At 39.4% G+C, this 26,020-nt stretch overlaps 1 protein-coding gene across 1 annotated transcript; it reads left to right on the top strand.

The window, feature by feature from the left end:
• Positions 1-163: 163 nt before the first annotated feature.
• On the top strand, positions 164-24,474 carry LOC131669354 (neurogenic protein big brain-like). Its single transcript, XM_058944178.1, has 4 exons — positions 164-623; positions 1,504-1,630; positions 21,804-22,017; positions 22,610-24,474. The coding sequence occupies exons 1-4, from the start codon at positions 290-292 to the stop codon at positions 23,687-23,689; spliced, it is 1,755 nt and encodes a 584-aa protein (XP_058800161.1). The 5' UTR covers positions 164-289; the 3' UTR covers positions 23,690-24,474.
• Positions 24,475-26,020: the final 1,546 nt, after the last annotated feature.

Here is a 26,020-nt window from a genome sequence, read left to right as displayed (position 1 = left end):
GCCGGCCAAAGAATCAAAAAAAAACGCGAGAGCCCCTCTACTCAGCTAGCGCGAACAGCTGTATAGGAAGCGCGAGGGAAGGGCGGTGGGGGTGCAGCTGAAAGCAGCGGAGCAGCGCGGGGCACACTTGTTCATTCCAGAACGCGGCGTCGGCGAGGTCGCACGTACGCACCACAGTATTGCTCCGTCTCCAGTGCCACCCTCGCGCTCAAAGTCAAAGCTTCCTCTGTCGCGCGTGTGAAATGCTCGCGTGAGGCTAAACTATCGAGATCGAACGTAAGATCGGAAAATGACGTCCACCGCAAGCTTGACTCGCGAAGTTGACGACCACATCATGACGTTACTGACGAAACTGTCGGCACTGAAGGAGAGCACGCATTATCAATTGGACGCGAACGGACAGCCAATCGAGCACAAGCAGCCGATGGGTATCGAGGCGAAGAGTCTTGAGCTTTGGCGTGCCGTTGCAGTCGAGTGCTTCGCTACGTTTTTATTCGCCTTCGTCGTCGCTGGTGCATCCACCGCTTCATCCGTATCAGGAAGTGGATTGAACGTACTCACCACTGCAATCGCTTCGGGCTTTGCCGTTGCCGCTATTCAATTGATCTTCGGTCCTGTTAGCGGTGAGTTTTCTCCTGTACTTTTCTGCGATTGCTAGCTATTCCCCCACATACACCCATACACGCGCGCGCGCGCGCACGCACGCACACATCAATTCACTCGTGACGGACAATTGAGGCTAATTCACTCGTGCTGCATGTTTTTTCTTTTTTATTTTTATTTTCTAGAAACAGTTGTTTCTAAAGTATTGTGTTCCCATTTGAATTCGGTAACACAATCGCTCGAAACATCGTGGCTCTTTCACTCGTAAAATTAACACTATCAAAAACATAATAAAGAATAAAAAAAGAAAAAGTGATTCCATTGATTCGATTTTACAAAAGCTCGCGAGATAAGTCTACATATACGCACACGAAACAATAAAAAGAAACGAACAAAACGAGTATCTTATTACCCGCTCGTTTTTGCGGCTTTCGTCGATTGCCTCGTTAAACCGATTCTCTCTGTATGTACGCGAGTTAACATATACAGGGGTACATATAAAAGACAAATGACGATTCGTAGAAGAAGAAGAAGAAAGATCTTTTTAGGATGCGCTCTTCAGCGTAGACCCGTTATGCCGCTACTTCTTCGTCTTCTCTTTCTTTGTGCGTCGAGTAGATTATTTGTCCAGATACATGCACGCGCGGGAAGCATTTCATTCGGTTCCGTGTGGGCGACGTTGACCAAAGACAATCGGATTCGACGTCGCTGCCTCTGCCATCGCCGCCGCTGCTGCATACGAATGATTCAGGGGCCTTCGCGCGCGCGTACGCCGACAGAATGTGCTTTCACGAAAAACACCTGAGTCCCCCAACACCAAAAAATCGATACAGTTAAAGAGCTCCCCGTCCCGATTTTTCGCCATCTAAGTGTACGCGTGTGTGTGTATGTGTCGAACAGGTGGGCACGTGAACCCCGCAGTTTCCATGTCGTTCGCTCTGTCCAGAAAAGTATCGCCGCTGCGTGCTGCTCTTTACGTGGCTGCACAATGCGGTGGCGGAATCGCTGGCGCTGCGATGCTCTATGGGTAAGTGCATAAATCATTGCATTTTATTCACTCGTTCGATCGTTAATCACGATAATGTTGGACGGCTTCCAAGCTCGTTTCACTCTGTGCTAATTACTACACGAAAAGCTATTTGGCTTGCCGACTGCATTGAACTTTCCGGCGTACGTGATTCGAAGCTTAGTTTTATTATAATTTTTTTTTCAAAGGAAAATAAAACGCAGCTGTGTAGGTTCGCGACGACGTTGATCTCTCATTGTTGTAATATAAAATTCTATGGAAACGCACACTTACATCCTCGAGTTTCGTCATATACCAACCACCACGGGAGGAAGTCATAATACAAAAGAAGACCCATCTCTTTCTCGCTCGCTCGCATGCTAATGCTCTCGCAACAATACGCCTCCTGTGTAACTTTTCACTCTTGCACACGCAGACGAACACCCTCGTCGCTTCTAATTTAAAAATACGGCAGTTGGCCGCGAAATTTCGCGCAGGCCGCGCCGTATGTGTGTACAAAGAAACCTGATATATTTCACTCTTGGAAAAATCGTATACCTGCATCGACAGAGAGATGCAGCTGCGGAGGATCTTATCTGGTAATGCATACACGCGCCAGCCGGCGGCACTCGACCGAAGGAGAAGAAAAAGGAAGCCCCAGACGCGTGCCCGCGATAATTCGGCGCCCGAAAAAGAAGGAGGGCGAGCCGAGCGACCAACTGCAAAGCTTTTGTCGGGGATCGGCGCGAGGCTTTGCGACAGCTCCGAATTTCGTGCGCTCGAATCTTTCTTAGCCATTTGTTTTTATCGGTAACGGGGCTCGGGTTAATGAAACTATCGAACTATCGGCATTGAGGCATTGGGAATTATCGACGCTCGAAATGAAGACAAAGCACAAAAAAAAAAAAAAAGAAAAAAAGAAGGAAGGGAAAAAAAAGGAGAGGAATCATCGCGCGGAAGACGGCGGCACGCGTAGTAATTGGCTGCAGCAGCCAGCGTAACAACCACCGAGAGGAGAGAGTCCGTAGGAGTTGGAGAACACCTGCCGGTCGCGCGCGCCTTCGCCTTGCAGCTGCCGCAGATGTTCCGTATATGGACCCAAAAGAAAAAGGAAGGAGAGTGAACGGATCCCTTTTTGCCCTCTCTCTCTCTCTCTCTCTCTCTCTCTCTCTCTCTCTCTCTCTCTCTCTCTCTCTCTCTCTCTCTCTCTCTCTCTCTCTCTCTCTCTCTCTCTCTCTCTCTCTCTCTCTCTCTCTCTCTCTCGTCTCCGACGATAATGAATGGCCGCGAGCAAGAGACACGCGACTGCGTATATTATGACGCCGTTGAAGAAAGCAGATGTTTCGACTTGTAACGCCACGCGGCCACTGCTCGATCGATCTGTATGCAGTTGTCCATCGATTTTCATTCGAGGAATTTTTCGAAGAGAGAAAGAGAGAGAGAGAGCGATTACTGTAACGTAGGATGGTACGAATGATCAACTTTTACGAGAGACGGCGGCGAGTAAATGACCGAGTGCGTCGGGCGACCGAAATTCTTCGCGAGAGTTTTAATTTCGCGTAGCCTCTTGTCTTCTCACTACGCGCGCAAAAAGAAAAAGATGCCGCCGTCGTAGATTTATGGGCAACACTTTGGAAATTTGATGCTGGAATTTCACAGTGTCCGATAAGAATTATGAGTAAAATATATTCTTATTTTTTAAATTACACAGTGTCAAGTGAAGTGAAAATTTTCATTTTAAGTTTCATTAATCAAAAAGCGATACATCAGCATTCAAACTATATCTCCAACAGAAGAAGGCATTTCATACTCTGAATATTCACAATGAAGCATACGGGAAAAGCACTTGGCCATAAACCATTCGTGGGGTTGCGGTACGTCGTAGATAGAAAACATTGCGAGAGCGCCATATGAGCCCACAATGAGGTAACAAGTGCGCGATATGTACCGAAATAATAATCGCACAATAGCTAGGCAGTTAACCGGCTGACCAACCTTCTTTCTCGTTTCTTCCTTTTTTTTTAACTCCGCATGGGGTGGTTTTTTTCGGGGAGGCAGGGTGTTGCTCACGATGGGTAATCTGATTTTGATATGTGCGCACGGGGCGAGTTTCTGTTTGCTTTTTCTCCGTGCAATTAGATTTATCCGATTCTTCATTTTTTTTTCTTCTTAACACAACAACATGACTAAGCCGTTTGCACGCAAATTCCATAAAAAGTAAAACTTTAATTAAAGATTAGCACCGAAGATATGCAAAGTACGGCTTCGTAAATCTCGAATTCCCCTTACTTTGTTTCTGCGCGACAAAGTATTTCCATAATAAAAATGATCACATATACGCTCATTAAACAAGAAACTCGAGTGTAAAATACCATTGAGCTCTCAAGTAAACTTATACGGTACTCTTGAAAAAAACACGCGCGTGTGCGCGCGCACCACGTGTCCACGAAAAAAAGATCCAGCACTCGCAGTCTCGAGGGAGTAGTCTCGAAAAAAAGTCGAGCAGACGGTGCACGCTGCATCTGTTCTCGCGGCCAAAAAGTGAGTGAGAGGGGGGGGGGGGGGGTGATGAGTATACATTGCTGTCGTTGTTCATTCGATAGAAACATCTCGCGGATTGAAAACTGTATAAAAGTATGTTGTTCGAGCAAAATCAAAGCAAAATCGCGTGTCGCGTGGTAGACTGGTCCACACGTGTAAAGGATGGCGAGCAGAAAGCAGGAAGGACGGTGGCACGCGCGCGCAGTGACTACGTCACAGGCGCTGATGCGCACCTGCTTCCTCACAGCTGTTTCCTCCGCAGGCCGGCAACCCCCCTCGTGCGCTGGAAACCAACTGGTTCGTGATTTCCACGAGCGCGCCAGCTTGGATTTTCCCGCAATTATTTGCGCGTACCAGAGCGACGTCTATATTTACCGTTTGACGGCATCGGATCCGTGCAGCCTTCGATTAATCGATACGAAGATATTTGGTCGCGCGCCTATAGAAACGAAAAAGCGCCCATTTGGTATTTACTAAAAGACAATGGGTGCTCCATAAAACTCTCTTTCTCGATCCCCATCGAAGAAAGCGATTAAAACCTTCGAGAGAGGAAGCTACGCGCGTCTCTTATTTTCCATTCTCGATGCTTTTTTCTACCATTTCCTCCTTTGTGCGCTCGCACCTCTTCTTCGGTAGCATACTGCGACGCTCGCGGCTGTGTATATACTCTACTTGTTCCTTGGGACGCAGCTGTCTATGTCGATTCAATGGATGATCGCTTCTTTCGTCGTTGTTGGTTGTACCAGAGGGATATATATAATTGATGCTGAGGAACGCCAGAGAAATCTGAGAGAGAATGATGAAAATTGTCGCGTGAACGCGCAAAAAAAGTGAAATGTAAATGTCCGCAATTAGGACCGATTAAGGGCGGTTCTGGTCAACTTTAATTATTGTTCCACTTTTGCTCCGTTATTTGCGTGTCCCATCGCCCCTTCAAGACGACGAAGGAAGCAATATCGATGTTAAAGCCTCTCGATATGAGATGTGCTAAGCTAAGCCTCTCTTTCGGAGAAAAAATTTGTCGTCCATATCGCGAGTCCTTTTTATATTATAATTGTTTGTGCATCAGCTGCTGCTCTAGAGTATCGCTTTACGGACCTGAAAATTTTCAACGGTATACGGTCCTCTTTTTTTTCAAGGCAGGCTTTTCTTGTATGCGGCTAGACATATATACAGTAACGGGAAGGGACAACTAGACGTTTGAATGGAATGAGATGGATCGTTGAAACTTGGAGGTTTTTGGGACGCGTGAAGAAGAAATTGAGGAAAAAAGAAAGAAAATGGAGGTTTTCCTTGTATATCGGACGATTGAACAAGTTTCAGCTCTGTGTATCCGAGTTAGAAATTTTTTTATTTAAAATCATATTTGTCCTTATTGCAAGTTATAATATGTTCCATTTGCGTATTACTTATTTTTCGCAATTACAGTAGTTACTTGATTTCAAATGGAATACATTGTAAGAATATTAATTCCGAAAACTGACACTTTCTGTAACTAATAATTTTATAAAAATCATAATTCCCTTACTGGACTGTTCATATTTTCACTTTGTCTAATCTCGCACCCATCTTCTCGAACAAGAAACACATTCAAAACTAAAGGCAGAATCCACATAGTCAATCGCTCATAAAGAAATCCAAACGAGAGCTCCTCTGTCCCTCACTCGCGTCCTGAACAAAGAAGCTTATGCGTGCGCGGAAAATGCTCGCACACCAGGTGGATCAGGTAGTAACAGCCAGGCAGCCGCTTATACTTAGACGTAGACCTTTTCATCACGTTCTCGAATGCAAAAGCACGATTTTTCGTGAAAAAAAGAAGCACACGACGGTTCCTATCTATCTGTTTGAACAAGAAAAACGTGATTTCGAGCGAGTTCGCGCGATTTTTCACAGTGCGTATAGAAAAGAATAAATCTTGTTCGCTGACCGGAAGTATCTATATAGCAAGCGAGGTGTAAATGTCTTCACTTCTCACAGTATATAAATACAAAGCTGTAGCATGTGCGTGTGACTTTCCATGCGGGTATACGTCTTTTTATATACGCATGCGAACCAAACGAGAAGGAGAAAAACGATCTTGTTCCCCTCTATCGTGCGCGTTGCTGCGATTCACACACTATGCTATAGGCTTAAGGGCTTTCATTTCTGATTTCTCGGTTTTAACGAGGTGCTTGCTCGCTTAGGGTGTAAATTACAATTTCGAGTGGATTTGTGTCGATAATTATTTTTAATGCCATGCAGGTCGATACCATCGTCATTGAATATTCAACAGAAATGCAGATTTGAATGTCTATAAGCTTTCCTCTCTCCCAAATCAGTATTATCGATAACTGCTTCCGTTCAAAAAAGATTATTTCTTTTTCCCTAAAAATCGTAAACTGCACACGAATCAAGAGATTTGAAAATAAGAGCGCCCCTAAAACACAAAACATCTGTGCTTTCTAAGACACGAGGAATAATCGTAGACTTAAGAGAAGGGGGATCAGGATGACAGATTGAGAAACAAAAAAAAAAAAAAAAGAATCAGGAGGAGCAACTACTTAAACCCTAAACTAAAAGATTCCAACAGATGGTCGCTTACTGCTGCACACGTGCACGCAAGTATATATATGTATGTATGAGCGCGTGGAGTTCGTTCGCTTCGTAATTGCGGCGCCTTTTCGGAGAACCATCATAAGCATTCTTCAGCTCGGGATTTGCGTTTTTTTTCTTAAGGGGGGACACCTGTCGGATTTTTTTATGATGAAGCATTTTTTTCGAGAATGGAGAAGAAACGATACTTTTATGGACTGTATTTTACATAGTTTTTCAAAAAGTTTATGACGGTAGCTTTCAATAAATTTTTTTTTTTTTTTTTTTTTTTATTGAGCTTTCTCAACTCCTTTTGGAGTTATTTAGCTATAAGTTTACATTATTTTTTGATCTGTACAAGTAGGATACATTGTAGATATAGATGAAAGTTTTGCGGTGGAAAGATTTTACATATTATACATGTAGGTTACAATTTTTGAGAAACGTATACAATATATTACAAACTTCTGTTTTGGGATCATAGATTAGACAGTGGATATTCAGAGGTAGTTGAAGCCTGTGTTTTTTTAGTTGGTTAACTAGTTTTTTCCTTTGATTGTCAAGTAATGGGCATTGCCACACAATGTGGTCAATGTCTTGCAGATCGTGTCCGCATGAGCAACAGGCGGAGGAAGCCAAGTTTACTCGTGCTAAAGAGGCAGCTAAATTATAATGGTTAGCTCTCAGGCGATTTATTGTGACGATGGTGTCGCGGTTTAGATTCTTTTTGTGGAACCATGGTTGATTTTCCTCTGTGCCAAAGTAGTCAAAGTATTCTCTGCCTTTGTGCGTACTAAGTGATATATTTCTAATCTTGGTATTTACAGATGCTTCTGTTTTGAATATCTGGCGCAAGTCGGAGTAGGGAATATGAGCGTATTTTGAGTGTGGTTTGCTAGTTGCATTTTTCGCTGCCTCGTCTGCTGATTCATTCCCACAGATTCCAATGTGAGAGGGGATCCATATAAACTGAACAGTGCTTCCGTTTGGGGAAGATTCTTTGAATCCATAGACTTTCTTTTTGATTTGCAGGAGGTAATTGTTTATTTTAATGTCAAATATTGTGGAATTCAGTTTATATAGAACGCTTAGGGAATCTGTGAAAACGAGAATGTTTCTGTTTGTATTTTCGAGCGCAAGATCGAGTGCGTCGTTTAGGGCAATAGATTCAGCTGTGAATATGGAGGCTAGTTCGCAAACGCTGCGGTCAATCGTGAATTGCAATGCCGGGCATATACATGCTGTGCCAACCGACTGGGCTCCTGTTACTTTGCTACCGTCTGTGTAGACGGCTATAGCGTTGTTTTTTGTTACATAATTTTCTATGACACGATTTGGAAAATGATTAATTTTTACAGTTTTTCCAAGTTCTAGATTTACATTTATACTTTCGATTAGTGTATCGTAATTGTGCATGTAAATGTTGAATTTTTTGTCAGTTTTAATATGTTTTCTGAGAGGGATCACAATGCTAATACCTTTGGCTAGAAGGCTCTTTCTTTTATGTTTGTTGAATTTTGCATGAAATCGGATGATTGATTTAGTTACAGGTAGGCTTTTGTTGGTAATCACTTTTGACAGATATGTTGAGCACAAGTATACTCCCCTGTCGTACAGATATGGAAGTTTTGATTCCTGTGTTAGGACATTGGTCGGGGTGGAGATCCTGTAGCCAAATGCATATCTTATGGCCAAGTACTGTATTCGTTCGAGGCTTTCCAATTGTGACTTTCTACGAGGAAAATATACAAAGTTAGCGTAGTCTACTATCGGTCGTATGTAACTTTTGTAGAGCGTTATCAAAGTACTTGGATCTGCACCCCACCAGGTTCCTCTCAGGAATTTCAGTATATTCATTACACGTAGACATTTTTTTTTAACATTTGAAATATGTTCTTTGAAAGACAGTGTGTAGTCTAGCGTTAGACCTAGGTAGCGAGCGCACGCTGTAGACTTTATGTGTGAGTTATCAATCATAATTTCGCTTTCGCCAGGAAGGATACCCAACTTGTTAAAGTGAATAAAGGTTGTCTTTTCAGGGGAGAGTTCAAGTCCAATATTATCTAGATTTGTTTTTATAATTTGTACAAATTTTTCGGTGGTGGATAGACCTGCTTCTGCAGATTTTTTTTTGACAATAATGGCTAGGTCGTCTGCAAATTTTGAAATAACCGCGCCTTTGGGTAAATTTTTGAGGGCCAGGCTTATATAAATAATAAATAATAAAGGACTCAACACTCCTCCTTGAGGGACGCCTTTGTATACATATCTAAATTCGTTGCCGAGAGTGTCTGCATAAATTATTCTTTCGTACATAAGAAATTTGACAAATTCAATTAGATTCGAGGGACAGTTCAGGTCTGCTAAGACTTGTAAAAGAATTTCACAATTTACGTTGTCGAAAGCTGATTTAATGTCCAAGAAAACTGCAAACACGTGATGTTTTTCTTTAAAACCTTCCTCGATGATGAGTTTTAAATTCGCGAGGTTGTCAGTACACGATTGGCCCTTCCGGAATCCGGATTGGGCAGTTGGCAAAAGGTCATTACTTTCAAGATACCACTGTAGTCGATTTTTTATGAGGGTTTCGAACAGTTTACACGTACAGGAGGAGAGGGCTATTGGTCTGTAATTGGTTCCGTCAGATTTTTTAATGAAGTGAATGTATTGTTTTTTCCATTCGTTAGGATAGTCGTTAGATGCGTACATCTCATTAAATATGTCTAGGAGTATCAGTTTGTAATTAGTTGGTACAGTTTGGAGAATTTCGTAATCGATGCCATCCATGCCAGGGGAGGAATTATTTTTTTTCGGGTCGAGGGCCGCATTAAACTCGGAATACTGAAACGATTTGCTTAGAAATTCGTTGATATTGCTGGGTGGGCGAGAATCTGGGTTACTGGGGGCCCATGGAGGAGCGACTTTGTTTAAGGCTTCTTTTATTTTTTTTTCCGCGTCAAAGTTGGAATCATTATGACGAATTTTTGTCCATTTATTTTTAAGAACTTTAATTTTGTTCCAAACATATGATTTGTTAGTCGTGAGGTTGAGTGTTTTAACAAAAAGTTTGAAGCTCTCTCTTTTCTTTGATTTGAGGGTCTTTTTGGTTATCGTGACTTGTTTTTTATAATTTATGTAGTCTTTCGTTTTATGTGTAAATTGCCATTTTTTATGAGCGGCTTTACGTAACCGTAGGGCTTTGTCGCATTCTGCGTCCCACCATGTTACCGGGTTTTTTATTTTACGATGTGGTTTTGGTAATTTTCTTTTAGGCGTGTTCAATTTTATAGTATTTGTGATTACTTTCATAAAAATTTGGTATTTTTCGCTAGGCAATGCATCACAGAATTCAGGTTCGTAAAATGTGGAGAAATTTTCTTTGAGCATTTCTTGTACTTTCGGCCAGCAGGTTCGGATAGAATTTACTTTGAAAGATTTTTTCTCGTAGGCACTTTTAGTTGCGTCTATATTTACAATGACGGGGAAATGATCAGAGCCGCGTGAATCATCGAGAACGGTGGTATCAATAGTATGAGCTATATTACATGAAGAAAAAATTAGGTCTATGTTAGATTTATTACCATTTGAAGGATTTATACGTGTTTGCGTTTTCGTGTTAAGAATTAAAAGATCTTTTTTATCGATCGCACTGTATAATTTTTTACCATGAGAGTCTTCTCCAGAACAGTTCCATTGTCGGTGGTGAGCGTTGAAGTCGCCGACGAGAAGAGAGTAGCTGTTGTTTTCTACGTTGTTTACGACTGCGTCCCAATCCTCTTGAAGTAGAGTGTTCCTGGGGGGTCTGTAGCAGGCAATGATGTCTAATTGCGGAGTGACATTGGTTATTTTAACGCCACAGATTTCGATTTTACCGTTCGCATCATTAAGAGGATTTAGTTCAATCGCGTTAAGTCCACTTCTTAGGGCGATTAAGATTCCGCCGCCAGCAGTTTCCGTTCTGTCTTTCCTTAATATTTGAAACCCCGGTATGTTGAAATTTTGATAGTCTGTAGTGAGCCACGTTTCGACACAGATAAAGATATCAGTATTTACGAGAAGAAGGGGAAGTTCTTCAATACGTTTTAGAATGCTACGTGCATTCCAAAACGCGATTTTTAGCTGTTTTTTACTTGTCGTTTTTATTTATCTTAATAGTCCGACTCTTGAGGTGAGTCTGTAAGTTCTTCAGATGGTAGTGACAATTTTTTCTTTATGCGCGTTAGCCTAGATTTGAGATTACTGTTTGAGAGCTGAGGATAGATCATGTCAATTGTATCTATGAGTCCTTTTATATCATGAGTGAATTCTTTTGCGATGTTATTAATTTTAGGCTGGCCACGACATTTTTCAAGGAACAATTTCATTTGGTCAAAGTTAATAGTTAGCTCTTGTCCGTCCAAAGCTTCTTTGGCTGGAGCTAATGCTGTTTCAATACTGACCTTTTCGTTGCTCTTTTTAGTTTTTTTGTGCTCGGGTTTTTTGAAAGTGTTCTGGGCCGCAATTTCTTGAAGAGTTGGCATAGAATTTTCTGGAGGAGTTGTTTGAGTGCCTGAGGTTGCGTCGGAGGTAGTAGAGGAAGGTGGGGGCCGCTTCTGACCACGTATTTGATTTTCTATGTCCATTTGCTGCTGGCTATGAGAATCGTGAAGGATATGTTGATTTTGAGCTAGCTCGGCGTTTTCTTGATTTCTAGCGTTGTTGATGGCTGTGTTGTTAGCTTGTGTTAGTGAGGCATGCGGGCATACTTTAGCTATGTGGCCGTACTGTTTACAAACAAAGCAGTGGGCTGATTCGGTGCTTAGATATACCCAGTATTGAGTTTCTTCATAGGTGATTTGTAGCGATTGTGGTAGCAGGTGCTCATCTTCCTCTTTGATGTATACTTGGCGTCTGAAAGAGAGAATATGTGATCGTCCTGGTTTATTTAATCCTGCTCTGATGTTGTTCATTTGGGATACTATTGTAATGCCTTTATTTTTTAAGGCTTCAATGAAAACTTCGTTCGGTATTACTGGGCAGGCATTGGATAGGACCACCCTTTTGTTCTTTTCTAGTAGTGGGCGAATTTTGAGCGTAAAATCTTTGACTTGGACCATTTTGTTAGTTAGCTTTTCAACAAGAGCGTTATCACTTAAGTAGGTGCACACACGATTTCCAGAGATCTTTGAGATGTATTTAATGTAGGAGGCGTCTATAAGGGCTTCGAGACCGTCGATGTAGTCTTCTATGGTACAGCCTTCAATGGAATCTATAACAATAGCTTGGTCTTTTTTTGGCATTATTGAACTGGAGGTGACCTTTGCGTAGGATTGATGAACTTGGGTTTTACTAGCACTTAGGGTTTCTTGGTTCGAGGGCTCACCGCTTTGGGTGGCCATTTTCGGTTTTGGCTGCAACCGCAGTCAAGAACCAGAAAAGAATTTCACAGAGGTAAACTATTCGCGGACTTGTTCTGAGTTAGCTTACTATTCCAGCAGAGGTGGAGAATGTTTATGTTTACATCGGAAAACACGTCTGCTCGCTACGGCTGCTCGAACGCCTTTCAATAAATTGTACGTTAATTTTGAAACTCTCTTGAATCAAAAAACTGTAAAAAGTCTCTCGAGGCGCTTCAAGTATGCGCGTGTAAGTGTGTGCACGCAGTCGATTAGCACTTTCGGTATCTCTCTTTCGGTTTCTCTTTTCCTTCTTGAAACATCTGCTACGTATACACCACGCCGCAAAACCGTTACCGCATGGTTAGATTTTTACAACGAGATACATAACACAAAAGATTCATTCTAAGAGTAGTTATTCTGACTGTAAAAGCCAGGTTGATTCTTAAGTACTTTAGTAATCAGCTTGCTGTAACTAGAAACTTTCTTGTAAAGTTCAAATGGAGAGTCGTTGTCGCATTTCATTTGTACACCAATGATAACGTTACCATCAACATATGGACTTCCTCGATCACTCTGAAAAAAAAATCACGCGAACGTTTCGTTATCTACCTACGTATCATTTTATAAAATATCATGTTATTTACGTACCGAACAGTTTTTCTTTTCACGTCTGATGCAGAAATTCCAGCGTCTCTCAGAGTTAACTTGAGGTACCCCATGAAAACACCTTCGATAACTGACAACGCTCACGTTCTCGTATTGCAATACGTTTGAGGTTCCATTCATATAGCCAGCTACAACACCGACTTTTGTGAAGTTATTTCTGTTGGACGGTGCTGGATAATTAAGAGCTATCAAACCATTGGTTGTCAAGTTCAGACTGTCTTTAAGCTGAAATTACACATTTTCATTGATAATCGTGAATAAAAAGTCGACACGAGAAGCGCTCACCTTGACAATTGCGAAATCATGGATATTGCGTTCAGTATACCATTGGTGGGACCATGGGAAGAAGACTTCTTCCACGTCAGACTTTGCTAAACCATCGACTTTGAACAAGTCTTTGGCACCGGCGATGGCTGTGATTTTATGTCCTCTGATGGGATAACCCCACTTGGTGGCGAAACATTCGCCAACTGATAGGACATAACGGTCGCTGATTATACCACCTAAGCAACGATATCCTAAGCCCTCGAAGTGAAACGCTACGGTGAACTTCGATGCGTTATTCTCGGCTGCAAAAATGTAAATAAATGAGGTGTGCGAATTCAGGAAGAGGATCGTGAGATTTACCATCGGCCAACGATGCGATGAGGAGAACAGCAATACAATATGTGAGTTGCATGCTGACGCTTAGACTATACGATACAGAACTGTGCCTTGTATAACGACGTCTGCGATATTTTATATCTATGAATAAAGGCTGTCTTGTGTTTGAACATGCAAATTAATGTATTTACGTGAGGCAAGAAAAATTACGTTTGAATAATTATTGAGTAGGATCGTGTAAATGTTGATTTAATCAAATTTATTGTACCTTTTTAAAGTGATTTCGCTATAAATATATTTTCTTTGCGAGTAATAACAGTGATGAATTTGGCGATTAATTTTTATTGTCGAAATTAAAACATTTGGTACTCACGACAATTAACGTCATGGAAGTATTATTAAAAAACTTCTTATTCTTTATATGAAATAATAATTCAAATACAGCTACAGCTCAAACATAATTAATTGTAATTACTCATTAGTTGAATTTGTACATTGCTACAAAGTATTGCTACAAAGTATTAATCAATCATTTTTTTCGAGTAGTATCTAAAATTATCAAAACTTTTAGTATTGGCTTGTAAACAATGGTTCTTATGTTTCTAAAATACACATTATAAAGATAAAATTATACAGAATTATATAATTATGAAATTTAATTTTATGTAAAGTTGAGTATAACTATTGCACTTAATATATAGTCTATCAAGTTCATTTAATTATTCGATATCTATTATAAAAAATCTACGATACATGATGAGTATATAATTTTCCCTCATTTTTTTAAAAGATGTACTATTACAATGTTTGCTTGTTTCGAACCATATGTTAATATATTAAAAGTTAATTCAACAAAATAATTATTTTCTAATCCTCTTAGTTAAGTCTATTCATAGGCAAAGTCAACTCTCGAGTTCATATTAGGTTAGAAAAACAGAAAAATAGTCATAACTGTTGATAATTTATTTTTTTCATATAACTACATTTATTATAGATACTGTATGATTCAAATATTCCTTCAAGCACGTGATTAATTATTGTACTTGTAAAGTGCGCAACGTTAGCAGACAGCTCGTATGGCAAATTATCCTTGCATTCTCGACAAGTGGACTGCCTTATTTAATTTGTTTTAAAAATTAAAGAAAAACATATAACAACTGATAAAAATATATCAAAAAGAATGATAAAACATATGCAAATCACTAGCACTATATTAGAATTCTGTAAATAGACACACAATTGACTGTACGGCATCACGAGATTGAAAGCTGATACAGTATTATAATATCTTCATTGGAAACCTCCACTTTCTCAGGCTTTCGCTCTCCTGTGTATTATAGTCATCATTGGTACTAATAATATAGGCTGCAGGTGCATGCAATGCGAATATAGCCTTCTCTCCCAATTTTCAATGTTCCTTCAACTAATCGAATACACAGTTACATTAATTTCTACAACAAAAAGAAAACAGACGTAATGTAATATATCTTGACAACATCAAAATCATCAGTAGTGCGATGTGGCTTAATATAAAAGAAAGAGATATGAATATTTATAAACTTAACTTTGATTTTTCCGCTAATACCTTTAGTAACGACAAAGATCGTCAATACATTGATCAAATCCAGGCTTTCCGTAAAACATATGTGGGTATTGCTGCGGAGCAATGATGATACAAAGCGACACCAGGTACTTCATAGTACAATGCTATCGAATGAATGCAGATGTGTAAATACTATTGAGTACATGTGACATTATATTTCAATCGTAAATAATACGCAAGGAAAACAGAAAATTGCACGTGCTCCCTGTAAAAGTTTTTACTCTTTCGTGTAACGTTCGCGTAGTGTATTATTGAATAAATGCCTCAATAACATAAGAAAAGTGAGTTAACATTTTTATTTACATTTATTTACATCTGTGTGTGTGTGTGTCCCGATTCAGCTATTCCAGAAGGAAGCGTAACAATGGATTCAAAAGCATTTCAAACAATTTTTATTCTCATTTCTCGCGTTGACAATAATTTTACGAGTATTTTTTAACTATAAATGAGTCGAATTTTCCATCTTTGTCAAAATCCGTGATCAAAGCTGTTTTTATCAATTTGCTGAAGAAAGAAACTTTGGCAAAGATTTCGTATGGTGCTTCGTCGTAACATTCCACGAAGATACCAATTAGTTTGTTACCTTGATCGACTAAGGGAGCACCAGATTGATGCTAAAATACCAAGACAAATAAAGAAATCAATCAAATAGTTCTTCGAAAAATTGAAGAATATTGCTATATATCTTACGTAACATGATTCTCTATTATTTGGCAACTCGACACACAGCTGGCTGGTATCAAAGAATGTTAACTGAGTATCGTTTAGACATTGTGACTCATCGTGAATTTTCATTTGTTCGGCTTTGTTGTTTTCATCATTGTGTGCAAAAACTACAGCATCTTCATCAACATTGTCGTTATTGTCTGGTAAACTCAATGCTATCAAACCATTTTGTGCCAAGTTAAAATTTTGCTTGAGCTACGGAAGAAAAAGAAAAGTTACGTTCGAAAACGTCTTAGAAAAATAGATGATTGCTTACTTTGACGACAGCAAAATCATGATAAGCCCTATCTGCATTCTCTTTGCTTTTTGGAAAATGGAAAAGGACGATTGTTTGTACATCCAATTCATTAGAATTAATAACTGCTTTGAGAGACGTGTAGTTGATGAACGGGCCATTCCTATGAGCAAAGCAGTCACCTGACGTGATAACTGAATTTTCCCCGACTATACCTCCGAGACACCAACTAACTTGATCGTTGTACTTGAATGTTACGGTAAATCTAGATGAATCCGGCGCAGAATTCAATTTGGCATTTGCAACTGAGAATTAAATTCAAATGATAGAAAGAATGAATCTTGATCAAAGTATTTATAAATCTTACCATTATAAAATAATGTTGCAAGAAGAAACAGAGACGGATACTTTATCGCACTCATTTTTACACTTGAACTCTTTGCTTCTCAACTGTCGAGTGGTCAGTTAGATTTAACTTTATCTACTAGAAGACGCGCGCGTACACCACGTTATTACTACAAAGACGCGGACGTTATTAAACAATGAAAAACTATTTCGATGACAATGACATGAAATTTATTCAGTTACGTATGTGTGGCACTAAACTTTCTACGCGTAAGATTCCCCGGGGAAACGAATGGCGTCAATAATATATTTAAGAGGTTAAAACGTATCTGTGAGTTTGAAAAGATGTTACGTTATATTTTGCAAAAGTATTTTGTATTTTTGTGAGTGACAAGCGTTAAGTTTCAATAATTTGATAGTGAAGTGACAATAATTTTTCTCAACTTGACGTAGTAAATTCATCAAAAATAAAAATTATTGTCACTTCACAATCAGAATCATTGAAACTTAACACTCCTCCCCTCACAAAAAGCAAACATCACTCTCGGTTGCCCCTCAAAAAAACACAAGTCCTTAAGAGAAAGAGCACGCATAGTGAAAATAAAAAAAATGTAAGATATGCCTCACACATACGAGCAACATGTGGCAGACACGTGTGTTTTCAAGCAGCTGTGTTTCATCCTCTCGCTTAACTATTTTCGTTCGTCTTCGAAAAATCGATGAAATACTTCCGACACGTCCCTAATTGTCGTTGGCAAGTGCCAAAATAAGAATAAAAAGCGAAGGTACACAGGAAGTGAATCGTTGCCCTTTTGTGTGTTTCGCCTACATTATTATGCCGACGTAGGCACTTCCTGCCTACTTGCAATACAAGTCTTTTGAGAGAGAGAAAGCATATGTGTATGTGTGTGTGCACTTTGATCTTCTATTGTATGCTACCATCACCCTTTATCGTTTTTATTGTTCTTTTATTTATTACATCATTTGTATCATACAATAATAAATTTACTCAGTAGCAATGGCTTTCTATGTCCCTAAATATAATTAGTATTAGTAATTTCAATGTCATATGTTCTTTTGTTGTCTCGTTAAAAATTCCAGTGAACATTCTTCAAATTGAATACTTTAATCATTAATTTCCGTTTCCCGCATACATCTCACTTTACAATGTAAAAAATAATATGATTTCCTCCATCTTAATCTATTTACTATTTCTCTCTTCCAATTAGATTTTAAGACGATACTATTTATTTCACAGATGGTAATCAAATTATTCATTTATACTAATTTACATGGTAATTTAAAAAGATAACCTTTTATGTTCTTAAAAAGATATATTACCGACATATTTCTATTTTCGTAAATTATTATATATATTGATTATTTGTAAATTGATTTTACTGTTGAAATAGAAATTCTTAATATATAATACGTACAGCTATTACAAAGTATATGAAAATTCAATATTTCGCGCTCATTTTTATCATCAACCAATCACAACGCTGGATGTCGGCAAATTGTTATTTTTTAAGATAGGATAGGATGTGAAATAGAAAAAAATTTTTTCTTCTTTTACCATTGCAGTTTTTTCTAACGTCCTCGTGCGTTGTTTTTTCTTTATCGAATCGTGATAATTTTGAATAATTTTATCTCGATAGGACGTGACATAGCTTTGAATGTCTTTATCGCGCCTCAACGTTAACAAGAAATACAGCCTCGACAAACGAACCCGGAAAGAAAATCAGGATGTACAATCGAGGGATTGAACTATCACACTATAATGGAGCTTGCGATAAATACAATTCGCAATGCAATCGTCGAAAAAGCTGCCATCATTTTAGCAACTTTTCGACAGTCAACACAATGTCCTTATAATTTATAACCCTGGTTTTTTTGCCTTTCGGGTAAAGTAAAAAAAGGAGGCCAGCGTTTGGCTTCGCCAACTTTTCTTCTTTATTTTGGCCGGTCGTGTAATTTCGCTTCGAAAGATCACGTTGGCTTTAGCCAAAAGTGCAACGGCGTACTCTTGCGCCAAGTTTCCGTTTTCGTGACACACTCGCAGACTCCCCCCTCCCCCTTCTCTCCTTTGTCGTGCACTTTGAGTTTTTATACACGATGGTGACTTGAAAAGTGTACTCTTAGATTTTGTTGAGATACTCTAATTGTTTGCTATCGAGATTTTCTTTCGAAAATTCATTCACACTCGAAGCTTCCAGTCTTCACACACATCTATTTGATACACAAAGTGTGAAATCATCCATGTAAAATAGTGAATCGTTTCTACTAAGTGTGTGCCAAATTTTTATAATCGACACACGTGCAATAATTCAATTGACCAACCGGAGAGGCAATTTATCATCCCACGAGCGAACTTTCCGATTTGAAAGGAAAGGCCTAATTTCACGCTTCAAGGCCCCTCATGCGCAGTACATTTATAGGGCCCTTTGTACACTCTCGTTTCTTAGAAGAATCGTGCCGATCAAATTGTAAACATCGTAATTTCTCTCTTTACCAACACGAGCGGTGTGTACTTGAGACTTTTAAGTTCGATACGTTGTGATATGTATTCAGCTGCTGCGGTCGGATGTTAATTTTATTTCTCAGGGTATTATAAAAAAGATAAAAATTTACGTTTGGAAATTCAGTTAGGTGAATCGCAATGGCAAACAATTTTCATTTCTCATAGAACAACAAAAGGGTTATTACAACAAAAGGTAGAATGATGCACCTTGCGAGAGAATATGGTCAGCAAAATTAATTTCATACGTTCCAACATGTGTAATACACAATGACGATGTCTCGGTCGCCGCCTCTCTCATTTGTCCCGTGGACGTTATCAATTTGCTCTTACCTCCCTCCCACTCGAAGCCAGACGCGCCTCACGTTTGAGTTGTCAGAAGCGTGTCGGACTGACTTTCCGTTATATCGTTCTAAACTAACATTAAAATGAAGAAAGAGAGGTAGACCAGCTTTTATGTTTTTCGAACAAATGCTTGTTTTTTTACAAACTCTGTTCTGCTGATAAACCATCAACGTAACGCCCCCGAAAAAAACTCATCTGTCGCACGTACGTGCAAAGATTAATTCAATTGACCGCGACCACAAAACCACCCCCCGACTTCTCACCCTATCTGACGCGAGGGGTGAGTTATTTTTTCGAAAGAGTAGGGAGAGAGTCGTATCAATAGCTCGTTAAGCGTGCAAGCCACTTGAGTTCGCGCGCAAAATTTATTTAAAACGATCCCTCGGGGCTCGTCGTATTTTAAAACCACCCCTTACTACACTTGTCGGCTTTTATACTTGGTTACAAAAGCCAATGCGAACATGTCGCAAGAGTATTTTCGATTGTGCGGGGAGTTTCGTTAATTTGCGATTGCGTGGATCTGCTCGAAAATTAAATTACGAGTAAACTGAAGAGAATTCGCTTATTCGAATCTCTGCAATGCGCACTGGCGACATTCAAATGCACATACTGTCATTATACTCTACCTATATAATTTTACCGCAGGCTTACTTTCTCAAAGTCAGTTTCTAATGCATCGCGTGAAAAACGATAATTGACGCACCTTTCAAAAATCATCTCCCACGCACAAGCACAGGTTGTGCCCTCGAGTCAAGTGAATGCGCCGAACTGTTTTACACTGCGCGCGCGCAAAGTCTCCGGGGGTCTCTCTTTTGTGGAGCGAGCCTTTCGCATCCCACGGTGATCCGAAACAACACCGCTGCTTGTATGTGCGCTGTTACTTCGCGTGAATGGCTTCGATTAAAGGGCGACGCTCTCTCTCTCTTCTTTTTTTTTTCGACCGCTCAATTTCTGTGGGAATGCAACGCCGAACCGCCTGTGAATGAACTGCACCGAGAGTGCGTTTAATTAGCTGTTTTTTTGGGTGCAGTTTGAGAATGAGTAATTTAAAGGATGCATGGCTTTATTTTTCGACTTCTATTCGCGCGTAACTGTTTTTTTTTTCGGTAATTGATTTTTACATTTGTATTACTTTCACGCTCTGGCGGAGGGTTTCATTTTGAAATTACAAATTTATAATGAGGTGCTTACGTGGCAAATGAAAATGCATTAACGAGGCTTGTGATTTACTATGTTTAGCAAACGAAAATCCTCGTAAGTTTAATCCAATCGTCCTCTTAGAACGTGTCGTTGAATACGCTAAGCTTGACTTGTTCGCAAAACATATCAGGAGAGAAAAAAAGAAATGCTTCTTCTCCTTCACCGCTGAGTTTATTTTCAGAATTCCTGATAAGATCACGCGGGAAATCCTCGGGCGTACATATTGCCAGTGCGTAGTTGTTTACGAAAAGCCGCTTATTTCCCCGTATAATACGCTGAAAATTAACGCATCGCCGGGTGACGTAGTTTAAAGCTTCCTCTTTTATTTAAAATTTCATCCGCCCCTTGGCAATTGTAAATGCAAGTACACGACGAATTCGAAACGCTCTCTTGAAAATTAGCCGCACAATACGCAGATTTGTATAATCAGGCGATCCGCCCACTCCGTCGCCCTGAATTCGCATTATTGAAGAAGGGGTCGCTCGGAGAGATTAATCTTCAACGATACAGGTGCCGCGTATGAATTGGCTTTAACGCGCTGTCGAACCCCATTGACAACGATCGTCACATCTACAACGTATTGTGCATGACATGGCGTTTATAGATGTGCTCTCTCGACACGATTAATCGCTGTTAAAGGGAGAGACATTTGAGACGTGTGTATTATCGTCCCTTCTTTTCCGCTACGTCAATCCGATGTCGCTGTGTAACTTAATTTTGGAGCTCGCGAAATCTATATTACCACAGAGTAAATATGCATCCTCCTCAAGGTACGCAATCTCCGTCAAGGTTTGTCTTAATATAGACATCCGCAAACAAGTCCCCCGCGAGAGCTTGTTAATCGAGCGAGTAGACAGTTACACATTCGCATATAGCCAAATTATACCTCGAGAGAGATTGCCACTCAAACTCCCCTTAATTGGAGCGCGAGCGATGAGCTAGTTATCAAAGTCGCTGGTTTAATTAGCGGCGTGCTCCCGTAAAACACTTTTGTCGCCTTGCATAAACACACACCGCTAGAGCACTTGTCGCCCATCAAACTTTCGCGCCTATCTTATATAAACATTAAACTCGCGCGCCTCTCGAAGAGGGATGCTACGAGTACTTTCTTCTTTTGTCACTATCGCGTTTCATGCATGGAGGGCCATATGTGCACCTCCACATGGTAATTCGAGATGACATCTCCCCCCCCCGGCGTTTTTTTACGTACGATCCGAAATCGATATCTAGTAAGCCTCGATACTAGAACTAAATAATGCACCTACATTTTCAAAGGTTTTTCTTCTTTATATAAGAACGTCTAAATTCTTTATGTAGGAACGTCGAGACAGTTTTCAATGAATATTTGACAATCGATTAAGCACTGCTTTGCGACATTTATTCATGCTCGTCTGCTCGACTTAACTGTGACGAGAAGCTTCGATTGGACAATCAAATAATTAAATGTATCTTTGTCATTGCAGAGTGGCATCAGCAACACCTACACAGATACTCTCATCAGCAGTCAACCGAAATAACGATCAAGCCTTGCTGAAGCTTCTCGTTGAGATGTCGCTGTCGATCCTCATCGTCTTGGCACATTTTGCTAGCGAATCACCCAGGACTTTGCCTAACACTATTAGTGCTAAGCCTGCTTGTGTACTGGCTGCTGCCTATACTGCTGCTACCCTTGTTTCGGTAAGTTTAGCTCTGTTTACTATTGGATATAAGGGAAATTCGCCGACCTCAACAGACTTATGAAAATCTAATCCGTATGATATTTTTCTAAATTCATTTTTTGTACATCTTAGCAACCTAAATATCGCATTTCGTTGTTTTCTTTGCATTAAAAATACTTAACTTCCCGTGTACGAGAAGATGTTTGAAAAACATATAGTACAGCACCTGCGAAGGGTCCAGCGTGACCACCTGCCTTCGTAGCATTTTATAACAATACAAGCTCGGCGGGATGTGTGAGGGAGGCAGGGAGCGAGAGAAAAAAAGAACGTACTTTTAGAAAAGCACATCCTGCTTCTCCACGCCCGCTTCCTCCCTATATATATACTAATATATATTGTTATGTAAGGATTTGCTTATGTGTATACGGAATGTACTTCGATCTTTTGAGAACATGAAAATCTTACTTATTTTATATACTTGTCACAGACACGGAGAGGAAATGCGGGCTGATGTTTCTCACGGATACAAGTTTTTTAATATAACTTCGAGTTCGTTGAGTTTGTGAAGCTTTTAATTGCATACTTTAATGAATCTCATATCTCATTTGCAGACTCCATTTCTGAATCCCGCTCGCGCACTCGGCCCGGCATTCGTCTTGAACCGTTGGGACAACCATTGGGTCTATTGGATCGGACCGACCGCGGGCGGTTGCATCGCTGCTTTACTGCACGAATACGTGCTAAGTGGGAATCGTCGTTCACGCGAGCCACGCGACCTGGACGACGCGGACAATTCGTCGATACGCTCGGACGACGAAACTTACGACGATTTAGAAAAGAACACGCCGAAGTTCCCAGGTGGTTATGCCACTTATCGACCAGTCGTCGGCGCCGCGTCAATTTACGGACCAACGCCAAGTGCATTGGAGAGAGTCGAGTCGATCTACGGCGGCACTAAGTCGCTTTACTGCAAGAGCCCACCATTAACCAGAGCTAATTTGAATAGATCGCAGAGTGTATATGCCAAGTCGACTTCGGGTACTCGAGACGGTTTGATTCTGCCAAAACCAGGTCCACTGGTGCCGGCGCAAAGTCTCTACCCGATAAGATTGAATAGCCAACCGATTACTAGAGATACGCTTCAGAGCAGCTCACCAGCGTCTAGTAGTCAACAACAGAGTCAATCTCAGCAGCAGCCGCAGCAGCAGCCACAGCAGACGCAGCAACAGAATAACCCACAAAACCATAACAGTGCCAATCAGAACATGCAAAACCAGTTGCAACAGTGCAATCAGAACATCTACGGCATCCGTGGAATCGCTGGTATCGGTGCGACTCGAGATACCATTTACGGACATTTAGGCACTAGTGCCAATGGTAACGTAGCTCAACGAGACAATATTTACGGGCGTGCACCTGCACCACCACCATCCACGCATCAAACTTTACCTACAAGAGAGAATGGACAAATACCAAGACAACAGCAGCAGGAAAATAGGCCGGAAAGTATGTACGTAAGACGCGGCGATGATTCGGCTTATGGAAGTTATCAGAGCTCGTCACGCGGTACTTATGGCAAAGCACCTGGACCACCGCCGCCACCGCATGCTTATCAAGGTAGACAAAGCCAAGGCAATCCTGGACAAGGACACTTTCAGAGACACTCGCCTAATCCGCCACAGCAGTACTGATGTACGAATGAAGCGGCTGTAAGTAGGTGTCCAGTGCATCAGCAACGTTTATGTAGCCATCGAAGATGAACTTTCATTTAATTAATTCTGTGAAAGGAGATGATGAATTTTTTTCTGTTCCTTTCATTCCTTTGTAATTATGTAATATATGTTAGATGTAGTTAATTTCGGGATATAACATGGATCACCAGTGAGAAAATATATTCTAAGTTTATTTAGTTCTTGATTGTTGAGCATCAGCAATACGATGGCTAATTTTTTGAAAGTACATACAGTGGTAACACGATTTATAACTATTAATGATATATTATAATAGACAACGAAAGGATTAAAACGCTATTTCATACAGTGAGTTATATATTGGAAATTTTAGAAAATTGTACGGAGAACAAAAATTAAAATAGCTAGACTAATTCACGGAAATGAGATTGATTTTGTTATACGTAAGACAATTTGTACAGATAGATAATAAAAACTCGTTTTTTTAATGTTAGTGTTTAAAATATGGAGACAATCGTTTTCTAATATTGAAATTCTTGCCATAAATGACAACGCACTCGTAAATTTTTCAAGACTGCCATCGAACCAAAGTGTGATAATATACCTTTTTTTGTACGGCATTTTTAACTTTTTGTACTTCCATAGACGATGATACTGTAATGTTTATTACTTCAATTTATTTTTTTCTAAGAACTGTCAACACTGAACTTAAGTAATGTATGAAAGAAAACAATAATTATTAGTCAAAGTAATAATTTATTTAAGGCGCATTTAAACAAAAAAGAATAAAGAGTTAAGAATTTGTATATATAAAATTACTTATTGAACTTGTATTTAAATTACTTTTTACTTTTATTAAATAGTTTTTAAATTGTAGATTTTTTACGTATGTTTACGTACGTAACCATAGTAAAAGACAATAAAATAATTACAGTTATAAATGTAAATTTTTATGAGTTTTATTTTATGCTAAACCTTGTAATTCAATGTATATTTGTTATACAAAAAATACGGACAGAGAAAAAACAAGATAGTGAACTCGTTTTTCGTTAATTTCAGAATTAAATTTATTTTTATTAATACATTCTAAAAGAATTAAAATTTAAAAACAGCAGCAGTTCATTTATCAGTTCCAACAGCTAATTAACACGTAAAATGTCTCATTACGAAATTTAAAAAATGTTAAATGACAACTAGCTTATATCATACTTTTTTTTAATTTCAAAATTACTTTCCTCATTCGTTGCGCATAAAAAGCGCCGGAGCACATGCATTATTGTCAGTAGAAAAACCACATGCATACTTGTACAACTCTTGCGGTTAGCTTTTTCATTTCTCTTTCGCTTTTTCCCGTTACGAGTTCGCAACCTCGACGAAAACAAAGCCGACCACTCATGCCTTCTCAATGTCCTGATGCATTTGCAGAAATGGCGCAGAAAATTTTTTTTTCTCTTTAGAAATTATTACGTCGCTTTTAAATATTACTTCATGAAAAAAATTGCCGGTTGATGGAATTTCAATATAATATGGCAACAATTATAAATTCAGTATGTCTGTGACTGTCTCTTTTACAAATTAAAATGAGGACAAGCATTTTTTTTATATTCAAAAGCACTTTACTTTTTACAATCGCTATGTAATGTTAGTTTTAATATCGCCTCGGATTATGAATTCATAATATCGTTTTAAATATTAATGTGAAAGAATAATGCTAAAAAAGCATACCCAACAAATTATTATGATTAATTTGATTTTCATTTAATCCATTTTGATGAGTAGAAATTAAGTCGATAGATAACAAGTATATCATCGTTCAAAAATTTTATATATGTGTGTGTGTGTAAACATCAAATTTGTCAAATGACGACCCATCATATTTATACTCTATATCAAACCCCGTAACATTTTATAATAAACTCCCTCTGCATTCTTTTGCATATAGACGTTTTTTTATCGATCAATTTCAATTTAGATTACATGTTCTTGATAAAGTCGTCGCCGTGAATCAACAAAGAGTAAAGTCGCGAGAGGCCCTATTATAAAAGCGTAATGCATATGTGTGCCAGTTATTACGTAAGTATCGTATGTGGCGAGTCATTCTGGGAAAGTTCTGCTGCGCGCGAGAAAAGAGAGCCGTAATTAAAAATATAAACTTTAATTGCTTGGTTGCGATTCGTAACAGCTCTCGCGATATTCGATTTTAATTGATTTTAATGAGATGAATTTGGTGATTACATGTTATCGCAAAATACTTGCTGTTTTTTGATTCTCGTAATTGGATGTTAATTTTTTTAAGTTTCTTTTATCTCGCGGATGGCCATTTAAATTCGC

The sequence above is a fragment of the Phymastichus coffea genome, unplaced genomic scaffold, assembly GCF_024137745.1.
Source record: "Phymastichus coffea isolate CEN01 unplaced genomic scaffold, Cenicafe_Pcof_1.1 PCOF00092, whole genome shotgun sequence".
NCBI lineage: Eukaryota > Metazoa > Arthropoda > Insecta > Hymenoptera > Eulophidae > Phymastichus > Phymastichus coffea.
The sequence above is the reverse complement of the archived record's forward strand: the minus strand, read 5'-3'. Positions and strand labels throughout refer to the sequence as shown.

Coding starts and splice junctions, on each gene's coding strand:
- LOC131669354 (XM_058944178.1), top strand. CDS start 290: ATGACGTCCACCGCAAGCTTGACTCGCGAAGTTGACGACCACATCATG. Junction 624..1,503: donor GATCTTCGGTCCTGTTAGCG/GTGAGTTTTCTC, acceptor TGTGTCGAACAG/GTGGGCACGTGAACCCCGCA. Junction 1,631..21,803: donor GGCGCTGCGATGCTCTATGG/GTAAGTGCATAA, acceptor TTGTCATTGCAG/AGTGGCATCAGCAACACCTA.